Source organism: Rhinichthys klamathensis, unplaced genomic scaffold (genome assembly GCF_029890125.1).
Source record: "Rhinichthys klamathensis goyatoka isolate OS25496 unplaced genomic scaffold, OSU_Roscu_1.1 h1tg000305l_1, whole genome shotgun sequence".
Taxonomy (NCBI): Eukaryota; Metazoa; Chordata; class Actinopteri; order Cypriniformes; family Leuciscidae; genus Rhinichthys; species Rhinichthys klamathensis.
The window spans coordinates 113,135-140,807 of NW_026606824.1; the positions used below are offsets into that span (position 1 = coordinate 113,135).

The 27,673-nt window shown below is 40.2% G+C and overlaps 1 protein-coding gene across 6 annotated transcripts in view; it reads left to right on the forward strand.

Annotated features, from left to right (window-relative positions):
* Nucleotides 1-27,673, forward strand: part of utrn (utrophin) — a 231,614-nt gene that overhangs the window by 107,062 nt on the left and 96,879 nt on the right. Inside the window, exon 1 of one of the 6 annotated variants that reach the window (XM_056270682.1) lies at nt 25,489-25,575. The exons of the other annotated variants lie outside the window; for them this stretch is intronic. Within the exon in view, the coding sequence (XP_056126657.1) occupies nt 25,522-25,575 (54 nt within the window). The 5' untranslated portion in view covers nt 25,489-25,521. Of the gene's footprint in view, nt 1-25,488; nt 25,576-27,673 lie in introns of those variants that run through there. 6 annotated transcript variants of the gene reach the window in all.

Sequence of the window (27,673 nt, forward strand, 5' to 3'; positions counted from 1 at the left end):
GAAGTTCAGAATGACATACTTTTTTCACTGAGGAGACAGTTCTGAGTTTTGAAACTCGGTATCTTTTTATAACACAGTTACGTCTTAAAAGATCAAGCACAGTTAGATTCCTCGTGATATGAGTATCTTTAAATAACCACTGTGAAGTGAGCTCGCACTGAGTGATGGAAAAATCTGATTTGTGTGTTTAAATAAGGCTCGGCTATATGTTTGTGGGAACATTGTTTTTTCCCCCCATGCATTTCCTTTGCTGATTGAATAATTGAGTTTGTACTCAAGTCCAATTTTGCAGTTATAGAGGCCCTCAGATCCTTCAAAATCACAGTCCGGTTAATGCTGCACTCACACTGAGACGCTAAACACACTCATCAACTTCACTTCTCACAGTAAATCACAGTCTCAACACCCATTCACTCAGACACAATAACACACTTGATCTACTGAAGGATTTTCAGTGGATGTTTTAAAATGCATTCAAATTCTTCAGGCACTTATACACAGCTGACAATGCAGAGAACAAATGCAAAATGCATTAAACATAGGCTTCATTTTGAATTAGCATCAAATTACTTAATTGGATTTAATTTAGGATAGTGATAGTTAGCAAATGGAAAGCAATCAAGGCAATAAATGAGCTAATTTATGTCATTTGAACATGATCCGCATCGGCCCATAGTTGTGCAAAATAGCCGAAACGAGTTCCTGAGTTTAGCAGCAGTCTCTTCCATGATGAATGCACGTTTTATGCGTTCACAAACATGCCGTTCAAACAGCAGTGTCAAGCTGAAGACTCACAGGGCTTGCTTCATTAAATCTGAGCGCGGTCGTCAGAGGGGCGTCTGAGAATTTGGCTGTTATTTGTCGTCACATTTGCAGACGTCGCGGGATGAGATAATGACACAGGAAACTTGCAGGAATGTTTGTCTCGCTGTGGGTTTCTCTGAGGAGGAGCAGGAGATTTGGGGAAGTGAGGGGGGATCAAAGACCAATCAAAACAGACCAGATTAGGGGACAGAACAGCTAACTCATCCAGCATCTTTTTTTCCAGAGATTTTCATATCACACACTCAAATTTTATGTATTTGAATTTTCATCCAATTGGAATGGTTTTAACATAATTTAATGAACTTTATGTGATGCATTTTTGTCACTCATACTGCAGGTGATTTAGGCAATAGTATTAATAAACTGAATGTGTCTTAAGTAAATAATAACCAGGCTCTATATATATGGATACATATATTTGTTTTCACAATTAACAGATTATTCTGATTCTAAGCCATTTGAATACATGCCTTTTGGCCTAAATATTTTATTTGTGTGCATGTATTTTACTTTCTCTCTAACTTCTCAGGATTTACTCACTGGTTTTTATCTGCTTTATATTTTTTGATGATGTATTTATTTAATTTTTGACAATTAATTGCTTTCAGAGAAACAAAAATAACTTTGTTTTATGTTTTTTGAGGAAAATGTGAACAGTGTGCCAATCTCACTTCCACTGTCGTTGGGTGGTTGTTAGGGTGTTTTGTTTGGTTGCTAGGTGGTAACTACGTGATTTCTTACTGGTCCGTCCTTCAGTATTAGTCAGTGGATTGTTTTTGTCCATTTTATAAAATAAAACTGGCAAAAAGGTTTGATGATTAAGAGAAGTATCAGAACATCAGATGTTCTCCTCAACTATTTTTCATTTTCAATTATATATAACTGATGTCTAACAAGTTACAGGCCAAAGTTTAGAAGTCTGTTCAAATCATGCTCAATAAGACCAGAAACATTTATTTGTGAAGTAAATAGTGTCCATTTTGGTGTTTCCATCATCCATGACCTGCTGGTGTGTTCGGTTCATTTCTTTCGGTTTTAGTTCTTTTTTTAATGGTGTTTATTTTTTATTTTAAGGGCAGACCTTAAGGTCTTTTCCTCCGCCTCATTCATCTCGGTTTCTCTCCGTTTGAGCTTCCTGTGTTTCTCTAAATGTGTCTGTTTACCCAGAAGCCTTCACCTCTCAGAGAGAGACCTTGTGGTAGTCTGACAACTCCTGGTCCTCAGCCGTGATTTAAAGTGTGTGTTAGTGTCAGTGTGGTTGAGATCACATCTCTATCACACTCCACAAAACCATATCACATGTACCGTGACATACGTGCTGTCATGTTTCATATCGGATGCTGTCATCATGTCACAGTATGTGTCTTTGTTTGCCATATTAAAGCGTATATCACGATATAGTTGCTTTTGCTGCATATCACAGACATCATATAACCACTGAACACACACACATCATATAACCACTGAACACACACATCATATAACAACTGAACACACACACATCATATAACCACTGAACACACACATCATATAACCACTGAACACACACACATCATATAACCACTGAACACACACACATCATATAACCACTGAACACACACATCATATAACCACTGAACACACACATCATATAACCACTGAACACACACATCATATAACCACTGAACACACACACATCATATAACCACTGAACACACACACATCATATAACCACTGAACACACACATCATATAACCACTGAACACACACATCATATAACCACTGAACACACACACATCATATAACCACTGAACACACACACATCATATAACCACTGAACACACAGACATCAGATAACCACTGAACACACAGACATCAGATAACCACTGAACACACACACATCAGATAACCACTGAACACACACACATCAGATAACCACTGAACACACACACATCAGATAACCACTGAACACACACACATCATATAACCACTGAACACACACATCATATAACCACTGAAAACACACACATCATATAACCACTGAACACACAGACATCAGATAACCACTGAAAACACACACATCATATAACCACTGAACACACACACATCATATAACCACTGAACACACACATCATATAACAACTGAACACACACACATCATATAACCACTGAACACACACATCATATAACCACTGAACACACACACATCATATAACCACTGAACACACACACATCATATAACCACTGAACACACACATCATATAACCACTGAACACACACATCATATAACCACTGAACACACACACATCATATAACCACTGAACACACACACATCATATAACCACTGAACACACACATCATATAACCACTGAACACACACATCATATAACCACTGAACACACACACATCATATAACCACTGAACACACACACATCATATAACCACTGAACACACACACATCATATAACCACTGAACACACAGACATCAGATAACCACTGAACACACACACATCAGATAACCACTGAACACACACACATCAGATAACCACTGAACACACACACATCATATAACCACTGAACACACACACATCATATAACCACTGAACACACACACATCAGATAACCACTGAACACACACACATCATATAACCACTGAACACACAGACATCAGATAACCACTGAACACACAGACATCAGATAACCACTGAACACACACACATCAGATAACCACTGAACACACACACATCAGATAACCACTGAACACACACACATCAGATAACCACTGAACACACACACATCATATAACCACTGAACACACACATCATATAACCACTGAAAACACACACATCATATAACCACTGAACACACAGACATCAGATAACCACTGAAAACACACACATCATATAACCACTGAACACACACACATCATATAACCACTGAACACACACATCATATAACCACTGAACACACACACATCATATAACCACTGAACACACAGACATCAGATAACCACTGAAAACACACACATCATATAACCACTGAACACACACACATCATATAACCACTGAACACACACATCATATAACCACTGAAAACACACACATCATATAACCACTGAACACACAGACATCAGATAACCACTGAAAACACACACATCATATAACCACTGAACACACACACATCATATAACCACTGAACACACACATCATATAACCACTGAACACACACACATCATATAACCACTGAACACACACACATCATATAACCACTGAACACACACACATCAGATAACCACTGAACACACACACATCAGATAACCACTGAACACACACACATCAGATAACCACTGAACACACACACATCATATAACCACTGAACACACACACATCATATAACCACTGAACACACACACATCATATAACCACTGAACACACACATCAGATAACCACTGAACACACACACATCAGATAACCACTGAACACACAGACATCAGATAACCACTGAACACACACACATCAGATAACCACTGAACACACACACATCAGATAACCACTGAACACACACACATCAGATAACCACTGAACACACACACATCAGAGAACCACTGAACACACACACATCATATAACCACTGAACACACACATCATATAACCACTGAAAACACACACATCAGATAACCACTGAACACACACATCATATAACCACTGAAAACACACACATCATATAACCACTGAACACACAGACATCAGATAACCACTGAACACACAGACATCAGATAACCACTGAACACACACACATCAGATAACCACTGAACACACACACATCAGATAACCACTGAACACACACACATCAGATAACCACTGAACACACACACATCATATAACCACTGAACACACACACATCATATAACCACTGAACACACACATCATATAACCACTGAACACACACACATCATATAACCACTGAACACACACACATCAGATAACCACTGAACACACACACATCAGATAACCACTGAACACACACACATCAGATAACCACTGAACACACACACATCAGATAACCACTGAACACACACACATCATATAACCACTGAACACACACATCATATAACCACTGAACACACACACATCAGATAACCACTGAACACACACACATCAGATAACCACTGAACACACACACATCAGATAACCACTGAACACACAGACATCAGATAACCACTGAACACACACACATCATATAACCACTGAACACACACACATCAGATAACCACTGAACACACACACATCAGATAACCACTGAACACACACACATCATATAACCACTGAACACACACATCAGATAACCACTGAACACACACACACATCATATAACCACTGAACACACACATCAGATAACCACTGAACACACACACATCAGATAACCACTGAACACACACACATCATATAACCACTGAACACACACATCAGATAACCACTGAACACACACACATCATATAACCACTGAACACACACACATCAGATAACCACTGAACACACACACATCAGATAACCACTGAACACACACACATCAGATAACCACTGAACACACACACATCAGATAACCACTGAACACACACACATCAGATAACCACTGAACACACACACATCATATAACCACTGAACACACACATCAGATAACCACTGAACACACACATCAGATAACCACTGAACACACACACATCATATAACCACTGAACACACACATCATATAACCACTGAACACACACACATCAGATAACCACTGAACACACACACATCAGATAACCACTGAACACACACACATCATATAACCACTGAACACACACATCAGATAACCACTGAACACACACACATCATATAACCACTGAACACACACATCATATAACCACTGAACACACACACATCATATAACCACTGAACACACACACATCAGATAACCACTGAACACACACACATCATATAACCACTGAACACACACATCAGATAACCACTGAACACACACATCAGATAACCACTGAACACACACACATCATATAACCACTGAACACACACATCATATAACCACTGAACACACACACATCAGATAACCACTGAACACACACACATCAGATAACCACTGAACACACACACATCATATAACCACTGAACACACACATCAGATAACCACTGAACACACACACATCATATAACCACTGAACACACACATCATATAACCACTGAACACACACACATCATATAACCACTGAACACACACACATCAGATAACCACTGAACACACACACATCATATAACCACTGAACACACACATCATATAACCACTGAACACACACACATCATATAACCACTGAACACACACACATCAGATAACCACTGAACACACACACATCATATAACCACTGAACACACACACATCATATAACCACTGAACACACACACATCATATAACCACTGAACACACACATCATATAACCACTGAACACACACACATCAGATAACCACTGAACACACACACATCAGATAACCACTGAACACACACACATCATATAACCACTGAACACACACATCAGATAACCACTGAACACACACACATCATATAACCACTGAACACACACATCATATAACCACTGAACACACACACATCATATAACCACTGAACACACACACATCAGATAACCACTGAACACACACACATCATATAACCACTGAACACACACACATCATATAACCACTGAACACACACACATCAGATAACCACTGAACACACACACATCATATAACCACTGAACACACACACATCATATAACCACTGAACACACACATCATATAACCACTGAACACACACACATCAGATAACCACTGAACACACACACATCAGATAACCACTGAACACACACACACATCATATAACCACTGAACACACACACATCATATAACCACTGAACACACACACATCATATAACCACTGAACACACACATCATATAACCACTGAACACACACACATCATATAACCACTGAACACACACACATCAGATAACCACTGAACACACACACATCATATAACCACTGAACACACACACATCATATAACCACTGAACACACACACATCATATAACCACTGAACACACACACATCAGATAACCACTGAACACACACACATCATATAACCACTGAACACACACATCATATAACCACTGAACACACACACATCATATAACCACTGAACACACACACATCAGATAACCACTGAACACACACACATCAGATAACCACTGAACACACACACATCATATAACCACTGAACACACACATCATATAACCACTGAACACACAGACATCAGATAACCACTGAACACACACACATCATATAACCACTGAACACACACACATCATATAACCACTGAACACACACACATCAGATAACCACTGAACACACACACATCAGATAACCACTGAACACACACACATCAGATAACCACTGAACACACACACATCAGATAACCACTAAACACACACACATCAGATAACCACTGAACACACACACATCAGATAACCACTGAACACACACACATCAGATAACCACTAAACACACACACATCATATAACCACTGAACACACACACATCATATAACCACTGAACACACACACATCAGATAACCACTAAACACACGCACATCAGATAACCACTAAACACACGCACATCATATAACCACTAAACACACACACATCAGATAACCACTAAACACACATCAGATAACCACTAAACACACACACACATCAGATAACCACTACATACACATACACACACACACACACACACATTAGATAACCACTGAACACACACATCAGATAACCACTGAACACACACACACTTCAGATAACCACTGAACACACACACATCAGATAACCACTGAACACACACACATCAGATAACCACTAAACACACACATCAGATAACCACTGAACACACACACATCAGATAACCACTGAACACACACACATCAGATAACCACTGAACACACACATCAGATAACCACTGAACACACACATCAGATAACCACTGAACACACACACATCAGATAACCACTGAACACACACATCAGATAACCACTGAACACACACACTTCAGATAACCACTGAACACACACACATCATATAACCACTGAACACACACACATCAGATAACCACTGAACACACACACATCATATAACCACTGAACACACACACTTCAGATAACCACTAAACACACACACATCAGATAACCACTGAACACACACACATCAGATAACCACTACATACACACACACACACACACACACGCACACACACACACATTAGATAACCACTGAACACACACATCAGATAACCACTGAACACACACACACTTCAGATAACCACTAAACACACACACATCAGATAACCACTACATACACACACACACACACACACACACATTAGATAACCGCTGAACACACACATCAGATAACCACTGAACACACACACACTTCAGATAACTAACATACAGAATGATTTCTATCGCTGTTGGACATGAAATGGTAATACTATGGTATTTGAAGTATCATGTAAACGTGGTGTTTACGTTCATCTAACTTTTTGTTTAAAGTTCTCTGGTCTGTAATAATGTTCTCAAAATGTTCATAAAAGCATTATTTGCATCAGTTTTCATCATTCATGAAAGGTCTTTCTCTGAAACGTTTAGATGTTATGTATATATACTGCCACTCAAAAGTTTCTGTCAGTGACAGTTTTTAAAAGAAATCTAAAATAAGCTAATAAAAGTTTAGATGCATATAGATATAAGTATATATATATATAGAGAGAGAGAGAGAGAGAAATAAATGGGCTGAATCTATTTTTTTTTTTTTACAAAAACACTCTAGCACTCGAAAAAGAAAAAGAAAGGTATAATGTGACGATCGCTAACGGACAATTAACTAAAAAAACAAACAGTTAAATACATTCAGGGCAAACCAATCAATGAAATAGAGAACAGGTGCAACTGATAATCAATCCAATGAAAAAACATGGAAACTAACTGAAACACAGGAAACTGACCTAGAACACGTGCAAAACCCGTACACATTTCACAATACTTACAATACGATGTTCTATGATGACTTTAATCAGAGAAAATATTCAAGTTTTTTATTATTATTCATTGGCCAACACTGATTAAGTGATTAACAGTTTAATCTTTTTTTCAAGTTCAAAGCTTATGAATCGGCCAGATTTCATGTTTAATAAAGTTGAACAGATGGGCGGTACTTCTGAGTAGTTGAGTAATAATGCTGACACGACGCCGGCCAATGTTATTGAAACTGAACGCTGTGCGCTTTCTTTGCGAGCGTGCGTCATTGATTTTTAATGCGTTTAGATGTAAAAGCAGATCAGCTACATAAAGTCCATTAAGTTCATTTGCTGTCTAATGGAGCAGAGCGAGCGAGATGGATCGAGTGTGTATTTCCTCGCTCTAGATGGACTGTAACAGTATTTGAGGGAAGATTGCTGACCGCGCTGAACGAGAAGTGATCACCTGACCTTGTGTTCCAGCGCATCTGATATCTGGTGTCATGGCGACTGCTTCCCAGCAACCCGCCGTGACATGACTCTGTGTTTGATGACAATGCTGTTTGTTTCCAGAAAAAGACTTGCCTTTCCCATCTCCTCCTCTTCCTCCTCCTCCTCCTCCTCCTCCTCCTCCTCCTCTCCATCTAGCTGTGTTTCTAATGTGCTGAAAATATGTGAAATTACACTTCAAATCCGAGTGAACTTCTGAATTATAAGCACTTTTAGTAATGCGCTGGCCATCAGGAGCGCTTTATACACACATACTCAGCATTAACATGTCCCTATCTCTCTCTCTCTCTCTCTCTCTCTCTCTCTCTCTCTCTCTCGCCCAGATGAAAGCAGCTGCTATTTGTTTGTTAAGCTCGTTTGGGTTTGTCTCTTGACAGGTTCATGAAGACACCTTGGATTCCACCGTTCAGCCGTACCGGCTAATTAGGTTCATTAGGTTTTCTCTGTCATACATTAGCATGTCTCTCTCTCTCTCTCTCTCTCTCTCTCTCTCTCTCTCTCTCTCTCTCTCTCTCTCCATTTGAGTTGTGTGATGTGAATGCGCACTTGAAGGTGATCTGGAGCTCCTCTATGGTTCAATCCATCCTATTCACTATTGATGGCGTGAAACGTCTTCTCGTGAGATGTGCTATTGGTACAGTAATAAACAACGGCCACTAGTACCCATGTTGATGATGCAACATATCTCAGTTCAGACACAACAGCACACTGTAAACCCATAAAATAAGTTGGCAAAACTAAAAAATAATTAGGTAATTTCATCGAAATTTGTAAGAAATTTAAAGCTTAAGAAAGCAGAACTGGCAGATTTTTATTTTGTATTGATACATTTTAATTGCTCTTAACTTGAAATATTTGAGTAAGCTAATTTATACATTTAACTTAAAATTATCATGTTATTTCAACTTAAATATTTTAGTGGTGGAAGCTTGGCTAGCTTTAACTAGCCAATTCAGTAAATGCTAACTTGCTAATTGGTAAAACAATGCTTTGATATTATTAGTATAGTGATTGCTGAACGAGTACAGCAATTTACAACAATTAACATATATCTTTTCTCAAACCAAGCTCACGCTCCACTCAAAATGCCCATTTCCACAAGTATCTTGGTAAACACAATCATTTATGTCAACAGTGCATTCGGTGTTAAAGTGAGCTAAAGCTGCTGCTGTCCTTGCCGTTCATGTTAATCAAACAGTCTCTCGTTGCTCTGTACTAAATCACTTTTGTGAAGATTATGCACTGTTTTTGCACTGACTATTCAGAACAGCCGCGTATGTTTCGGATGAAAAGAGGAGTAGACTATCATCCTTCCTTGCCTACTTAATAAGCCAGAGGATCCTAATATGGATAGTGTTCTGTACATTTGTATAGCCAAAACATTTGCATCTTACCTAATTACTAGAAAACAGTTAAAAAACACAATAAATCAGTTGATACAAATCTCTCTCTCTTTGTCTCTTGAGCCGTCTTTCTCTGTGGAGCTGATCTAAACGTTTATATAAAGTGAGTTTAGCAGGAGGGTTAAGGTCAGCCTGATCCACTGCTCACACAGATGCTGCGTTTAATGTGTCTGTGAGCAGAAATGATAGATCAGCACTTAAGTGATGCATAAAACTGCAGCGGAGCCGCCACACACACACACACACACACACACACACACAGTGAGTTTCAGAACTCTGATGTGGAGAATGAGTTTGGCTGGATCATGAATGAGTTCAGAGAGCCAGTGATTGTGTTTCACAGGAACTTCCATCAGTCTGTCTGATCAGTTTGATCTTCAAGCCCAGATTTAGCCACTTCAGTCTGACCGTCCTCTTCACCTCCAGTCAAACTCTCTCTCTCTCTCTCTCTCTCTCTCTCTCTCTCTCTCTCTCTCTCTCTCTCTCTCTCTCTCTCTCTCTCTCTCTCTCTCTCTCTCTCTCTCTCCTCTCTCTCTCTCTCTCTCTCTCTCTCTCTCTCTCTCTCTCTCTCTCTCTCTCTCTCATATGTTTAGACACGATTGCCGGTCAAGCTCGTCTAATCTCTGCCCTTTTCCCCTTTGAGACTGAAAGAATCTTAAATGTTGTGTTCTGGTTGTCGTGGAAACCCTCTCTTATCTTCCGATTGGCTGTACATACACATACAGTGTGCCACCGGTGTGTTGCCACGAGAGAGTGTGTGTATCATTGTTTTTCTGTAATTTTCTCTGTAATTTACAGTAGCTGCTGGTTTCTCTTCTCATACACTCATCAGGTCCATTCTCAGTGGTCTCATTGCAGTGCATTAATGATACCTTTAGTTTTGTAAGGTTTGGTAAACATTCCTTGTATACATTCAATGCCCTCAGTAGCCTACTGTAATCAAAAGGGCCATATTCACTACTGTTATATAATCTGGGTTCTCGTAAGTTTTTTATATATTTTTTCCAAAAGATAATTGTAATAATATTTAAATCATGACAACAATGGCGGAACGGTTTTAGCATGTAACCGGCTTATTACAGGTTTGAGTATAAGATTTTACTAATGTTTTTTAAAGCAATGCATTACATGTCCCCAAACTACATTGTTGACCTCTTAGGATTGTACAAATCAGGCAGGACATTATGATCAACGAACCAACTTCTGCTGACAGTCCCTTATTTCAAAAAGAAGTCAAAGGGTGACCGAGCTTTCTCAGTTGTAGCTCCCAAGCTGTGGAACAGTCTTCCCTCTCATATCCGGCTAGCTCGGATCATAGAAATTTTTAACATATCTTTTTAACCTAGCTTTTAGTTAAGTGCATTGTGCATTGTAGATATAATTTACTCTCTTTTAGTTTTCACTATTTTAATTATTTCTACACTGATCTAACTATACTGTTATGTGAGGGGGTATGTCTAAGAGTGTGTGGTCTTACCTTCATATATGCCTTTATACATGAATGTCTTACTGTTTTTAGTTAACTGTGAAGCACTTTGGGCAACAACGTTGCTATTAAATGTGCTATATAAATAAATAAAAGTTGAAAGTTGAAGTTGATGTTATTGAATATGGCAATGTTAATGTATTTGGTCTTGGCGGACTAAATCTGCTACGCTGCTGCGCCATAAATAGACATACATAAATCCTGTAGCAGATCCTGGCAGGTGGAGCTGGGGAGGTTGAGGGGTTCGGAGTTAACCCTATACTGCAAACAATGAACCAGACTATTGAGATGGTCCTCACTGCAGAACACGGAATCCAGGGGGAGGAGTTGGATCCAGATCCAACTACTCCCACCTTACATATACCTAAACCTAATCCACCCCTAATCCTACCCATCTCCGCCCCCTGATCCCTAACCCCACCCCTAATCCTACCCATCTCCACCCCCTGATCCCAAACCCCACCCCTAATCCTACCCATCTCCACCCCCTGATCCCTAACCCCACCCCTAATCCTACCCATCTCCACCCCCTGATCCTACCCATCTCCGCCCCTGATCCCTAAACTCACCCCTAATCCTACCCATCTCCACCCCCTGATCCCTAACCCCACCCCTAATCCTACCCATCTCCACCCCCTGATCCCTAACCCCACCCCTAATCCTACCCATCTCCACCCCCTGATCCCTAACCCCACCCCTAATCCTACCCATCTCCACCCCCTGATCCTACCCATCTCCGCCCCTGATCCCTAAACTCACCCCTAATCCTACCCATCTCCGCCCCCTGATCCCAAACCCCACCCCTAATCCTACCCATCTCCACCCCCTGATCCCTAACCCCACCCCTAATCCTACCCATCTCCACCCCCTGTTCCCTAACCCCACCCCTAATCCTACCCATCTCCACCCCCTGATCCCTAACCCCACCCCTAATCCTACCCATCTCCACCCCCTGATCCTACCCATCTCCGCCCCTGATCCCTAAACTCACCCCTGATCCCTAAACTCACCCCTAATCCTACCCATCTCCGCCCCCTGATCCCAAACCCCACCCCTAATCCTACCCATCTCCACCCCCTGATCCCTAACCCCACCCCTAATCCTACCCATCTCCACCCCCTGATCCCTAACCCCACCCCTAATCCTACCCATCTCCACCCCCTAATCCTACCCATCTCCGCCCCTGATCCCTAAACTCACCCCTAATCCTACCCATCTCCACCCCCTGATCCCTAACCCCACCCCTAATCCTACCCATCTCCGCCCCCTGATCCCTAACCCCACCCCTAATCCTACCCATCTCCGCCCCCTGATCCCTAACCCCACCCCTAATCCCTAACCCCACCCTTATCCTACCCATCTCCGCCCCCTGATCCCTAACCCCACCCCTAATCCTACCCATCTCCACCCCCTGATCCCTAACCCCACCCCTAATCCTACCCATCTCTGATCCCTAACCCCACCCCTAATCCCTAACCCCACCCCTAATCCTACCCATCTCCGCCCCCTGATCCCTAACCCCACCCCTAATCCTACCCATCTCCACCCCCTGATCCCTAACCCCACCCCTAATCCTACCCATCTCCGCCCCCTGATCCCTAACCCCACCCCTAATCCTACCCATCTCCACCCCCTGATCCCTAACCCCACCCCTAATCCTACCCATCTCCACCCCCTGATCCCTAACCCCACCCCTAATCCCTAACCCCACCCCTAATCCTACCCATCTCCGCCCCCTGATCCCTAACCCCACCCCAAATCCTACCCAACTCCGCTCCCTGGATCTCGTGTACTGCAATGAGGTGCTACTGAGACTATTTAAATAGCTTTAGCAAAGCAATCTCATTGGCTGTAGGATCAGCAGAGGCCAATCAGCTTGTGGCATGCAGTAATGATGTGATTGCTTGCAGATTGCTTGTAAAGGACCGCAGATCATTCTGTGCCCTCTAGAGTTTCATGACTGAACTAGATATTGAAAATGTAAGTTATTCCTGTGCTAAAGAAACACTTATTATTATTATTTCTCTCATATACCTAATGTGTATATTGCATATTTTACAGTGTTTTGCCTGTATCTTCGGCGACGTAAAGATGCTCCGGAACTCATTTGATACCGGTGTTTTATTTCATTGAATATTTTCTTATGGCATTAGAATCTCAGCTTCTCTCCCTGTTAGAGGAGTGTTATTTGAATCATGTGATGTGAGACACGAGGCTATCTAACACACAGTTTGTGGAAACATATGGGTGTGTGTTTGTTTGGCATGAGCAGATTGGCCGGGAATGTTTTGGAAAAGCCTCTTTCCCACGGCACCTGCCTGCGGTTTAAAATGAGGGATTTCCTGTGTTCATGAAGATCAGGAGAGTGTGAGACACGCTGCTCTCTAGACATATGAGGAAGGTGTTCAGCCTGATTCAGACACCTTCCTCTAGTCTCCCGCACAACTGACATTTTAGTTGTCATAATATTTCAATCATGTCATGACAACGCTCGAAATAATTGTAGTATGTTATTGAATATGGCAATGTTGATGTATTTTGTCTGGGTGGACTGCAGAGCAAGACTTGCTACTGCTAATAGATACACAGATACTGTGAGCATGTACGATCTGCTGCTGCTGCATACACATCAATCCTGTAGCAGATCTAGGCAGGTGGAGCTGGGGAGGTGGAGGGGTTCAGGGTTAATCTGGTAGCAGGACTAGCCTACAGCAAACAAGGAACCAGACTATTTAAATGTTGAGCAACACTACTGTGAGCATGTAAGATATGTAGCAGATCTAGGCAGGTGGAGCTGGGGAGGTGGAGGGGTTCAGAGGAGAAATAATCCACACAGAAATCTTGTTGAGTCTTAATGATTCAGGATGCATGTAGTCTTGACACCCGGAGGAAGGTCCTCGGAGGAGTTTGACATCAGAATGTGGTTTGTTTGTTTGAATACGAGGCTCTCAGGCACACTTCCGTTACAGGTTACAGGTGTTTTGGGTCAGTCAGGTCTAATTTGTTTTTGATGGCATGGAGTTTGGAATAATTAACTTTTTTTTTTTGGTTTCTTGTACTCTCCAAGGCTGCATTTCAATTGATCAAAAATACAGTAAAAACAGAGCTGTGTGAGGACTGCTGTCAAACTTTCTGGGCCAAGTTTTCAGACCACATGTGAAGAAGCCCTAATACATTGCATTAGAAAACCCTGCAAGTCTGTTGATTTCAGTAGGCATCCAAATCAATTCCATTTCCGGCATGGCTCTATCTATACACTCTCAAAACACATCTAATCTTGTGCAGACCGTACCAATCTGTCAAACACACCGGCAGAGCTAGTGTGCTGTTGTTAGTGAGCGTCCTTATACTGTATCTCTGTGGGATCTCTGCTCGTCTTTACCCATGACTGTTTGTGTCCATCTGCTCTTAAAATAAAGATCACTATCAATTCACAGATGTTACCTCTGACAGGAAATAACAGCATCAGTCATGTGACCATTACAGCACCCGTGTGTGTGTGTGTGTGTTTTGACAAGTCTCTGCAATGTCACTACAATGTCAGCTGTTGTAAGTCACTGTTCTTGATGCTTCAAAATCAAAATGATCCTAGATTAATGTATTTTTGAATATTTTAGTCTGTGCAGGTATTTGGGGTCTGTAAAGAAGTCTCTTATGTTCACCAAAGCTGTTTTCTATATAGTAAAATGCAATTTATTCCTGTGTGTTGTATATGCCATGATTACCTCAATAAAGTTTCCTGCTGTAAATATGGATATCCCATATTTTGCTTTTGTTTTATTAAATATTGTGTTTGTTTAATTGGTCTAACACCACAGGCTACTGTTTTTTTATGCATCTGTCAATTTTGAGATTTGGGGCTTTTGGCTTTTCATAGAGTGTTTTAATAGAGTGACCAGTGGAAAGAAAACAACACTTTTAACTGTATTTTTAGAGCACTTTGTCTATTTGGGTCTGTAGATTTCAGTTACGGTATATGTCTTTAAAGGCCGTTTCCTCAAAATGAGTTTCCTCCTACATTGAGCAGAAATCTCCACTTCAGTAGCACTTACAAACACCAAACTACAGTTTTATTCTCATCTACATTCTGAAGCTTTTTACAAACGGGTTTGTTAATATATAATTTTCCTGATTTTATACATTTTATTACTAAAAAAATTGGCTGTCGACGGTGTTTTCTGAGTGATACACTGAGTGAAATGCAGAGATATCCCAAATTCCCTCTTTAAATATATTTAAAAAAATGAAACAAGAATTTTGATCCGATGTTCAGATTTTTGTGCTAGAAATGTATGCAAATGAATGCATATTTGATTAGATAACGCCTCATTTGCATATTTAAACATAACATCTCAGAAACGTGTAATACAAAAAATTTTGCAAATATGAACGTAATCAATCAACTGGTGAAGTATGGTGATATTTATTAGTGTTTTTTTGACCCTGTTCACCTGGGGTGTTGCCTTGATGTCTGATTGTCACACACACACACACACACACATGTTGTTGGAGCGCAGCAGGAAACCACACGGGTCTGATAAGCGTGCGCTGCAGGGTGGGGCGAGCTCCTCTATTACTGAGGAATTTGGCGCTGTGATGGCGGGATGATACAGAGACCCACACAAATGATCCGAGAGAGCGCCAGAGAAAAGCATTACTGTAAATCTGATGCAAAGGTGTGTGTGTGTGTGTTGCTTAAACAGTTTTCCAAGTCACTCTTTTTTTATCATCTATTTTATTTTTTATCCTTGATGTCTCTAAAGCAGTGTTTCTTCAGCTGGTACACAACGCGGATAATTAATAGACACATAGAACATGCATAATTTATGCAAATTATTCAAATTTAGATTTTTTTTTTTCAGAATCTCTGATCTAAATACTACTTTACTGCAGTTTCGAGTGTCTACGACCTGAAAAAGGGTGATGTTTTCGTTGTGTTTGCTCAAAGTAGACGTCTCCACGCTGACTCTGCTGTTTGACTCTGTTTCCGGCACATGTATAATGCAGCCCGTCTGACAGCAGTTCAAGCGCTTCCCGACAGACGAGAGACGTAATGTAGGCTTCATTTCACACTATATGTATTATTGATGTGTTTGAATTGGACTGAAAAATACTAATACATGTGATGCGTCCAAAATCAATTATTTCCCTATTATAAAGGGAAAACAGAACGTCAAAAGAGTACAAGAGTGTGTCCAGTTAATGGTGTTATTGTGGTTACGGTGTGTTTTTTAGATCATGTAAGATCTGTCGAGGGACTGTTAACTCCATGATTTAGACTGACTACAGGAATATTGATATTAATCATGATATGCATATGGCATTATGCTGCTCACACAGGCCTTACACTTGCTCTCAGAGATGTCAGTTTTGCTCAGTGTTGATTAAAGACACACTATTGTTACTAATCTATTGTTATCAATCGCAATGATTGTAGTCATTTGAGATTTATTTGTACATTTCATCAGAATTATTGCACTGTCACCTATAAGCACAAATCAAGAGAATATCAACTCATACTGTAATACGCATGGTTTATTTGACCTCATCTAGTGTAGCCTACTGATTTATTATAAGCTATTTATCATAAATGAACACTCTCTACATACTTGAAAACTGGTGTAAAAAAAAAAAAAGAAACATCTCTCAGAAATTAAAATGGGGAAATGCCTATTAATACCCATCATTCCAAATGACAATGTTTTTTCTATTAAAACAACAGCAAAAAAGACTTGTATCGTCACACAGAGGTTGCGTAAGTGCATTTATTCAGCAACCACAGTCGCAAACAGTATAGTTGAGATTCATGTTTGGATTTATTACGGTTCAACACTGAGAATGTCTCAAATGGAGATTTCTTCTAGAGTGTTTGCAAAGATTAAAGCACCAGACAGAACATGTATCATCTGAAGAGAAAAGCTCTGATTGGGGGATGTGAACCGCAGTCTGTAATATTTAATCTCTTTTTTTTATCCCCCCCAAAAAATAGAGAATTTGGTAATGTTTTGATTTTAGAACTGCATTATAGTCAACAATATTGCATGTTGATATACACTCACCGGCCACTTTATTAGGTACACCTGTCCAACTGCTCGTTAACACTTAATTTCTAAGCAGCCAATCACATGGCGGCAACTCAGTGCATTTAGGCATGTAGACATGGTCAAGACAATCTCCTGCAGTTCAAACCGAGCATCAGTATGGGGAAGAAAGTTGATTTGAGTGACTTTGAACGTGGCATGATTGTTGGTGCCAGAAGGGCTGGTCTGAGTATTTCAGAAACTGCTAATCTACTGGGATTTTCACGCACAACCATCTCTAGGGTTTTCAGAGAATGGTCCGAAAAAGAAAAAACATCCAGTGAGCGGCAGTTCTGTGGGCGGAAATGCCTTGTTGATGCCAGAGGTCAGAGGAGAATGGCCAGACTGGTTCGAGCTGATAGAAGGGCAACAGTGACTGAAATAACCACTCGTTACAACCGAGGTATGCAGCAAAGCATTTGTGAAGCCACAACACGCACAACCTTGAGGCGGATGGGCTACAACAGCAGAAGACTCCACCGGGTACCACTCATCTCCACTACAAATAGGAAAAAGAGGCTACAATTTGCAAGAGCTCACCAAAATTGAACAGTTGAAGACTGGAAAAATGTTGCCTGGTCTGATGAGTCTCGATTTCTGTTGAGACATTCAGATGTTAGAGTCAGAATTTGGCGTAAACAGAATGAGAACATGGAACCATCATGCCTTGTTACCACTGTGCAGGCTGGTGGTGGTGGTGTAATGGTGTGGGGGATGTTTTCCTGGCACACTTTAGGCCCCTTAGTGCCAATTGGGCATCGTTTAAATGCCACGGCCTACCTGAGCATTGTTTCTGACCATGTCCATCCCTTTATGGCCACCATGTACCCATCCTCTGATGGCTACTTCCACCATGTCACAAAGCTCTAATCATTTCAAATTGGTTTCTTGAACATGACAATGAGTTCACTGTACTAAAATGGCCTCCACAGTCACCAGATCTCAACCCAATAGAGCATCTTTGGGATGTGGTGGAACGGGAGATTCGCATCATGGATGTGCAGCCGACAAATCTGCGGCAACTGTGTGATGCCATCATGTCAATATGGACCAAACTCCCTGAGGAATGCTTCCAGCACCTTGTTGAATCTATGCCACAAAGAATTGAGGCAGTTCTGAAGGCAAAAGGGGGTCCAACCCGTTACTAGCATGGGGTACCTAATAAAGTGGCCGGTGAGTGTAGTCACAGTTATCGTTTAATGACCTTATTGTCGTCTCGTCTTGACAAAAAAGCTTGTCGAGAATCATTTTTGGTAACAAATGTGTCATTGTTAAATATGTTACATGTAGTTTCTATAGTAATACCTATACATTATGCATAATTGCATGCAACTAACACTAAACCAAGCCTAATCCTAACCCTGTAAGTACATGTAGCTTATTAATATTACTCGGTACTTAAATATACAATTACACAGCTTAAAATAAAGTATAACCACATTTTTCGTCATAGTTGTCAATAAAGAAGTTAACACTATTAAGTGATATCAATTAACAACGTGTACTTGCAGTATAGTGTTAGGAATAGGGTTTTGTTTAGGGTTAGTTGCTTGTAATTATGCATCATTTACTGTGTAACAAGGATGCTGTAAAATAAAGTATTACCAATGGCTTTAACTGATGAATCATATACTGTGTGTGTGTTTGTGGTAGAGATGTGTTAGAGAGAAACTCTACTGCTGCTGGAAGATGTGTTTGGTCATGGTGAATTCTTTGGATTATTGTTTCCAAATATAAAAGAGCTTCGTTCAGACAAACTGCCTTAAAACATGAATACGTAATGCTCTGTTGCTAAGGGCGAGAGGTTATACCAGTTAATGTGATGACGCGTTCTAGCAATCACTAGACAAGACATTACCTCAAATAGCATGTCAGGTTTATTTGAGGACACCTCTGAAAGTGTTGTTTCTGTAGATACATGTGATCACACATACACACACCTGCAAGTCTTTCTCAGATGGATCACTAATAGATTGTGTTGAGCATCTGCTGTCGCTGAAGTCCTGCGTTTGCTTCATATAGTTTAGTCACACACCAGTGAAAGATGTGGGAACATTGCTTTAAATACATTGCAATTTCAGTCAGTTTATTCAGGTTTTGTCAGATTTAGGGACATTGCCCGGGTTTCTCGAATCTTAAAAAGGTCTTGATTTGCACTTACACAAATTAAGGCCTTAAAGTGGTCTGAAATCAGAGCAGAAAGTCATAAATTCATAAAGACATGGCAATTAATGTTGCATGCATTGCACAAAATGTGTAATTCCTCAATATTTGTGTACAAGTTTTCCAATAGAGTCATCTAAACCAGTTTAAATCAAGATACATTTACTTGAGATGCAAACGTAAAATTAAGTCTTGAAAAATTCAAATGTAATGAATTGAGTTTATGCTTAAAACAAGAATATCTGTCAAAACTTCTAAGTTGAGCTGATTTTTTCTGAGCACATATTTGTTCTTGTTTTAGTCATAAACTGAATTTTGATCAATTTAAAAAAAACAAGACTTTGTATTTCATGTCATCTGACATCTGAAGTAAATGTATCTTGATTTAGGAATCTTTTTTGAAGATTGATCAGTAAAAAACACGTCCATACTGTAGTGGTTTTGAGCAGAACGATTCAAGCTTCTTCTTTTTTTTTTTTGTAAAATGAAATAAAAAGTAACATATCTGTTGGAAGTATGTATTTTCAAACTCTGTATATATGTATTTTCAAACTCTGACGTGTTTCTCCTTAAACATACACATTTAGAGAACATATCGATGTATTGAGTTCCCTTCAATTCATTTCTCAAATTTCCGTTACTAAAAGGTCTTAAATAAGTCTTAAATTTCCCTCCGAAAACCTGCAGAAACCCTGCATTGCTAACTACACACACACACACACACACACACACACACACACACACACACACACACACACACACCATTATCAGTGGGGGACAGATGTGGACTGGACTCAGATGTTTGTTAGAAGTACCTGCACATAAATCTGCTTCATCACAACTAACAAGATTAAAGTGTGTGTGTGTGTGTGGGTGCATTGAGACATGTTTTCCCGATGAAGTTCAAGCGTTCATGAACAGTGGTCGTGTTGAAACATGGTTTGAGTGTCCGTGAGTCAGTCCGCCCTCTTCAGCTCAAACTGTGATTGCTCAGTTTTCCCAGCGTATCTCTGAATCCCATAATTCCCAGTTCCCGTCCGCCCTCAGTCGGTCCTGTGTTATTCTCCAGCCAGTGTCTTGAAGCGTCCCCACTGAGCGCTGATGTCTCCGAGTGTGTTTATTCTACTCGTTCGTAATCATCTGCATTACTTTTGTTTGCGTACACAAGCATTCCCATGTATTAACTCATGAACTATTATGTGTTACACATATTCATATCCTGATTTGATTGTAATCCAGCAGGGTTTGTTTACTCTCTCTCTCTCACACACACACACACACACACACACACACTCGCACATCAAACGTGCCGCTCTGGATATTCATTATGTAAATGCACTAATGAAGTAAAGGCACTTCAAAGAGGTTCGCTCATGAATATTCGCAATTGTCTTCTGTCTTTGCTCCTGGCCTCTTTAGACTGCGCGTGTGTGTGTGTGTGTGTTCGGACCACATGGCCCTTGACATGCTGACTTTATGTATTTAGACAAGCCACGAAAGAGCCCATATGTACGTTCTGAATTTCAAAGGAAGCGTAACACACCCTCACACACACTTTGAGGAGCTCTGAGTGAGGCTGTTTAACTCCCGAGCGCGGCACAGAAAGGAGTAGGTGGTGATATCTAAAGGGAAAGGGAAATATTGGTGACAATTGATAAAAAAGAAGCAAAGATGTGAACAGGAGAGTGTGATGTTTACTGTATTTGTCATTCAGACTTGTTTCAGTTGAACTCAAAGGTCGATGATGAACCGAGACCTTTGAGAGGAGAGTGAATGTGTCGAACAGAAGTCTGTTCATCTGAGAGCGTTTACTGCAATATATAAATGCTACTATATTTGCTGGAGTATGTTTCAATATCTGCGGCATCACTACATACTAGTGTACACTGTAAAAAGTGATCAGTTGATTTAACTAAAAACAAGTGAGGAAACCCGTCGCATTAAAAACCTTCATGCATAATTGAACAAATTAAGTTATGTGAAATTGTGAAGTTTCAATTACGCATGAAGTTTGCTTACTTAATAATTTTAGCGCGGTTGGTTTCCTCACATTTTTAAAGTCCCCCTGTGGTGAATTTCAAGCTTTTAATGTTGTCTATGTGTCTATGTGGTGTTTTTAATACGCTTTAAGACAAACCATGTGTAAATTCATAAGTCGACAGCATTGCTGAGTATTTCCTCCTTAAAACTGCAGTGAACCAAAGACAGTCTCAAAAACACGCTTTGAAATCGCTGGTGTTTCTGACGTCACAAACGACCTTGTAACCAATCAGATCAACGTGTGATCGTCAACCAGTGGATCTCTGAGCTGAGTGAGTGAGTGGAGGCGGGGCTCATTTGCATATTCATAGAACCACGCATACTAAACGAGGCAAGGGTGTCGAGTTACATTCAAGCTATTTTAAGGCATGAAGATTTTTTTTTCAAGGAAAAAAACCTTTTAAATATGTGATTAGGTGATCAAAGATGAGTTTTAAGGGATAAAATTATTGACTATAAGAGGACTTTAAATCAACTGATCACTTTTTACAGTGGACCTCCTTTAGGATGCAGTATCTGTAATATGTCTGTGCATGTTGCAAAATCTGCAGTTTGTCTCTATATACTGTATAGACAATATATTTCTCACCGGACACTTTATTAGCCACACCTGTTCAACTGCTCGTTAACTCAAATTTCTAATCGGCCAATCACAAGGCAGCAACTCGGTGTGTTTAAGCATGTAGTCATGGAAACTGAGCATCAGAATGGAGAAGAAAGGGGATTGAGTGAGTTTGAATGTGGTCTGGGTGTTGGTGCCAGACGGGCTGGTCTTCAGAAACTGCTGATCTACTGGGATTTTCATGCATCTCTAGAGTTTACAGAGAACGGTCTGAAAAAGAGCAAATATCCAGGGAGCATCAGTTCTGCGAATGCCAGAGGTCAGAGGAGAACGACCAGACTGGCTCAGCTGATAGAAAGGCAACAGCAACTCAAATAAACACTCGTTACAACCGAGCTCCAACGTTGAAGCAGGTGTGACACTGTTTTGCTGGACTTTATGTATATTCGAATACAACAAATGTATTATACACAAATATATTGTGGATGTTTCAGTAATTGGTGACACATTTCTGCAATATGTGATTAACATCACTGCAAAAAGTCGTAATATCTGCAGCTTGTTGCTGTGTATGTTGCTGTAATTGATAACAATATCTGCAATATGTCATTAATGTCACCTCAATAAGTCACAATATCTGCACATTTATTGACGTGTTCGTTTCTGTAATTAATCACAATATCTACAATGTTTCACTTTGCTGCTGCAATAAGTCACAATAATGCCCAATATCCACAAAATGTCACTGTCCCGTGTCACAATAGTCACTATATTGGCAGAGATGTCAGTCACTGCAGTGAGTCCCAATATACAGGTGAAACTCGAAAACTTTGAATATGGTGCAAAAGTTCATTTATTTCAGTAATTGAACTTAAAAGGTGAAACTGATATAGTATGTAGACTCATTACATGCAAAGTGAGATATTTCAAGCCTTTATTTGTTATAATTTTGAAAACCTTTTCTCAATATTCCAATTTTGACTTTGGGGTTTCATAAGCTGTAAGCCATAATCATCAACATTATAACAAATAAAGGCTTGAAATATCTCAATTTGCATGTAATCAGTCTATATAATATATTAGTTTCACCTTTTAAGTTGAATTACTGAAATAAATGAACTTTTGCACGATACATGTATAGTCGCTAAAATGTTAGAAAGTTCAACATGCGACTTTGCGATGGTGTGTGTGTTAGTTTAGTGATTAAGATGTTTATCAGATGTGTGTGCACAAATATGACTTGAAATGGAAGATGATTCTCTAGATCGCATCGCACGGTGTGTTGTACGCGCTCGTCTCTCGCTCATACGCTGCAGACTTTCACAGACGCTCGAGTTGTTGCGATACTTCACAAAACACTGTCTTTCCCGCCTTCACCTTCTAGTCGAACATTGTTCTCTTTCATTTTCGACTCTGTGCTCCCTCTCTTTCATGGTGGGGCCCTACAGGAAGTGTGTGTGTGTGTGTTAGTTTGGAGTGGAGGGAAAGAGGAGGGGAAACCGAGGATGCTGAATAAAATAATAAACAGCTGCCACTGGAGGGAAAGACAGGAGAGAGAGAGAGGGGGAAAAGTCAACTCTGGGAGCCAGTAGTCGGAGAAGAACAAGAGGAGAGGCCACTGACTGAAGAAAGGTGGACCGCCGGAAAGAGTTTCAGGGAAACTTTGGGGGAACTTCTGGAAATGTGTCTCGAGCTGCCTGTGGAGATCTGATCCTTACATCTCAGGACTTTCTTGAAGAGCTTAGTTGAGGACTTGTGGACGTAACGCAACGATGAAGACCGCCACATCCACAGCTCCGCTTCTGGCCCGTCCTCATGTCTAGATATGGAGATGTTCTCCTCGCGGTCAGATGTTCACCGTTCTTCTCGACTCTCTGACTCTGTGTTTTCGGCAGTGCCGCTGTTCTCCTCCCCTGCCCGCCAGCAGGACCCACACAGAGGCTCTTTGACACGGGTAATTGACTACGAACGATTGCCCGAGGGTCACAGGAACTTAGAGGGGGAACAAGACTCTTTCTGTGTGCGTCTGTACGAGAGTTAAAGCAGCGAAGTCATCTCCAGATCACTGAACCAACAGTTGGATATTTGGTTGAGTTCCTCCTGAACACCCAGGCCTTCATCTCGCGCCGTCCCGAACCCCGATCCGGACCCTTCGGACCCTGGAGCATGCGGATCGGATCTTCAGCACAGGCGCTCAGGCTCTGCTCCACGCCGGCAGATGTTGAAGCCGTGATGTGCTCGTGCTCTTCCACAGATGTTCCCGCAGATAATCAGCTGTGTTATGCGCGTGAGGACCTCCAGAGGAGACTGACTTCTCTCCGTCTCCGGCGTTTTGTGATGTAGTGCGGTGGAGGTAGACGGAGATCATGATGATCGGTCTGAACCTCAGCTTGCAGGAGTTGCTGGAGAAGTTTGAGGAGGTATTTTCAGGTTTGCTTCTGGGTTGTTTTGAGTTGCGCGTCTGGATCCCACAGTCGATCCCACAAGTGCAAACTGGCCGTTTCTCATCGGTTTGTTGGTGATTATATCAGGAACTTCAACACAATAGATCGTTAGGAATGAACCAATAAGATAATAATTCTGGTTACGCATTATTTTAAGTGGTTTCAATGTAATTACACAAATAAGTACTGAGTAATATTAATTAACATCACGTACTTTCATCATGGAATTATAACTAATTGGTAACTTTATTTTACAGTGTCCTTGTTACATATGTCACATGTACTTACCATAGTAATAACAGTAAATTATGCATAATTACATGCAACTAAGCAACAAATCCTAACCCTATAGTAAATGCATGTTGTTAATTAATATTACTCAGTACTTAAATGTATAATTACACTGTAACAATGACTTCTTAAAATAGTGTAACCAAAAAATGAATTACTTAAAATAAAAAAGCATGAACAAAATATAACAAAATGGGTAACACTTGTGTCCTTGTTACATGTAGTTACTATATTAATTACTATAACTATACACTGTTGTGCATAATTACATGCAACTAACCACGAACCTAATCCTAACCCTATAGTAAGTACATGTTGTTAATTATTATTAATGTATAATTACAGTGTAACACGGACTCCTTAAAATAAAGTGTATCTAAAATGTTCTTAAAATGAATGTATTGCAGTTATCTGACATGGCAACATTTATCACTGTCGTTTAGTTTGATTTGAAGTTCTAAAATTAACTTTATAATAACTATAGAAATATTAAAAAAGCCTAATAAAATGACAAAAAACACTATTTTGTTTTGCTTAAATTAACGTGAAAACAGAAAATATACATGAGACAATCAAATTCAAAATGGTAACACAATTTCATAAATGGTATCAAAGATAGTAAAATAACATGGGTTGGGGTTTTGTTATTTCTATAGTAACTACATTTGTAACAAGGAAAATAAAGTGTCTCTTAAATTCGAGTTGATAGCGATAAGGCAGTAATAATAATGATAATTATTATACATGACTAATAAATATGTAATATTAAAATGTATGCCATAGATTGTCTAAATTGAGTAGTCAGAATGATAGTTTGACCCTTATTCAAACGATTCAGATTCAAATTGTTTTCCTTTAACCACTAAAACTAAAACAAAATCAAATTTTTGTGCCAGTTCACCAAACAAGCTTAAGCTAGACAGTTTTGTCTCATGTATATGTTGCTGTGAGTGTCACAATGATCTCTTTGACACTAATATGCAGGAGAAAAAACTATGAAATGTATATAGAAATGACAGTTTCTGTCAACTATCCCAATTCTGTCCTTGATCAGACACTCGGCCTCAGGGTTCTGGAGGGACCACAGCATTAAGTGTACCGTTAGTCACTCGGATAAAAGTGTGTGCTATCTGTGTAATAACTGCTTCTGGGAAAGAGAGGGCTTTCAAAACACACTCAGTCTGAAGAGCATTTCCCACCTGTGGAAGTGTGTAATGCTGAACAGTGTGTGTGTGTGTGTGTGTTAGTCGATGAGGATGCTTCCGTCAACCAACAGGGAAAGGTCAAACAGGAAAATGTCAACTTTTTTCCTTTTAACCTCTCTCTCTCTCTCTCTCTCTCTCTCTCTCTCTCTCTCTCTCTCTCTCTCTCTCTCTCTCTCAGTTTTGTGGGTAAGTCTGGTTAAATGAATGAGCTCTAGGGAGTCTTTATGATCGAGAAGCAATTTTTTTACTTTATTAACGAGAAAAGCTTTTTTATTGCCGCGTTTAATAGGTCAGACTGCCAGATGAGGGAGTTTTAGTGTGTGCGGGGCTCGTGGTTGAATTGATCACAGTTAAATATTTCATTAAGAACTGTAACAGATGAACAGCAGAAAGGAGAGTTCGCAGTGAGACACATTCAGTCGAGGGGTTACGGTGTGTGTTTGGGCTGGTGAATAAGGCCCGTCTCCGTCCTAACATGTGCGCGTGTTACTCTAACCATAGTCTAAGATTAGACAGCATAACCTGTTTACAGTCTGTCCACTGACCACTTGTGTCATGTGGATGGAGGAACGAACCCA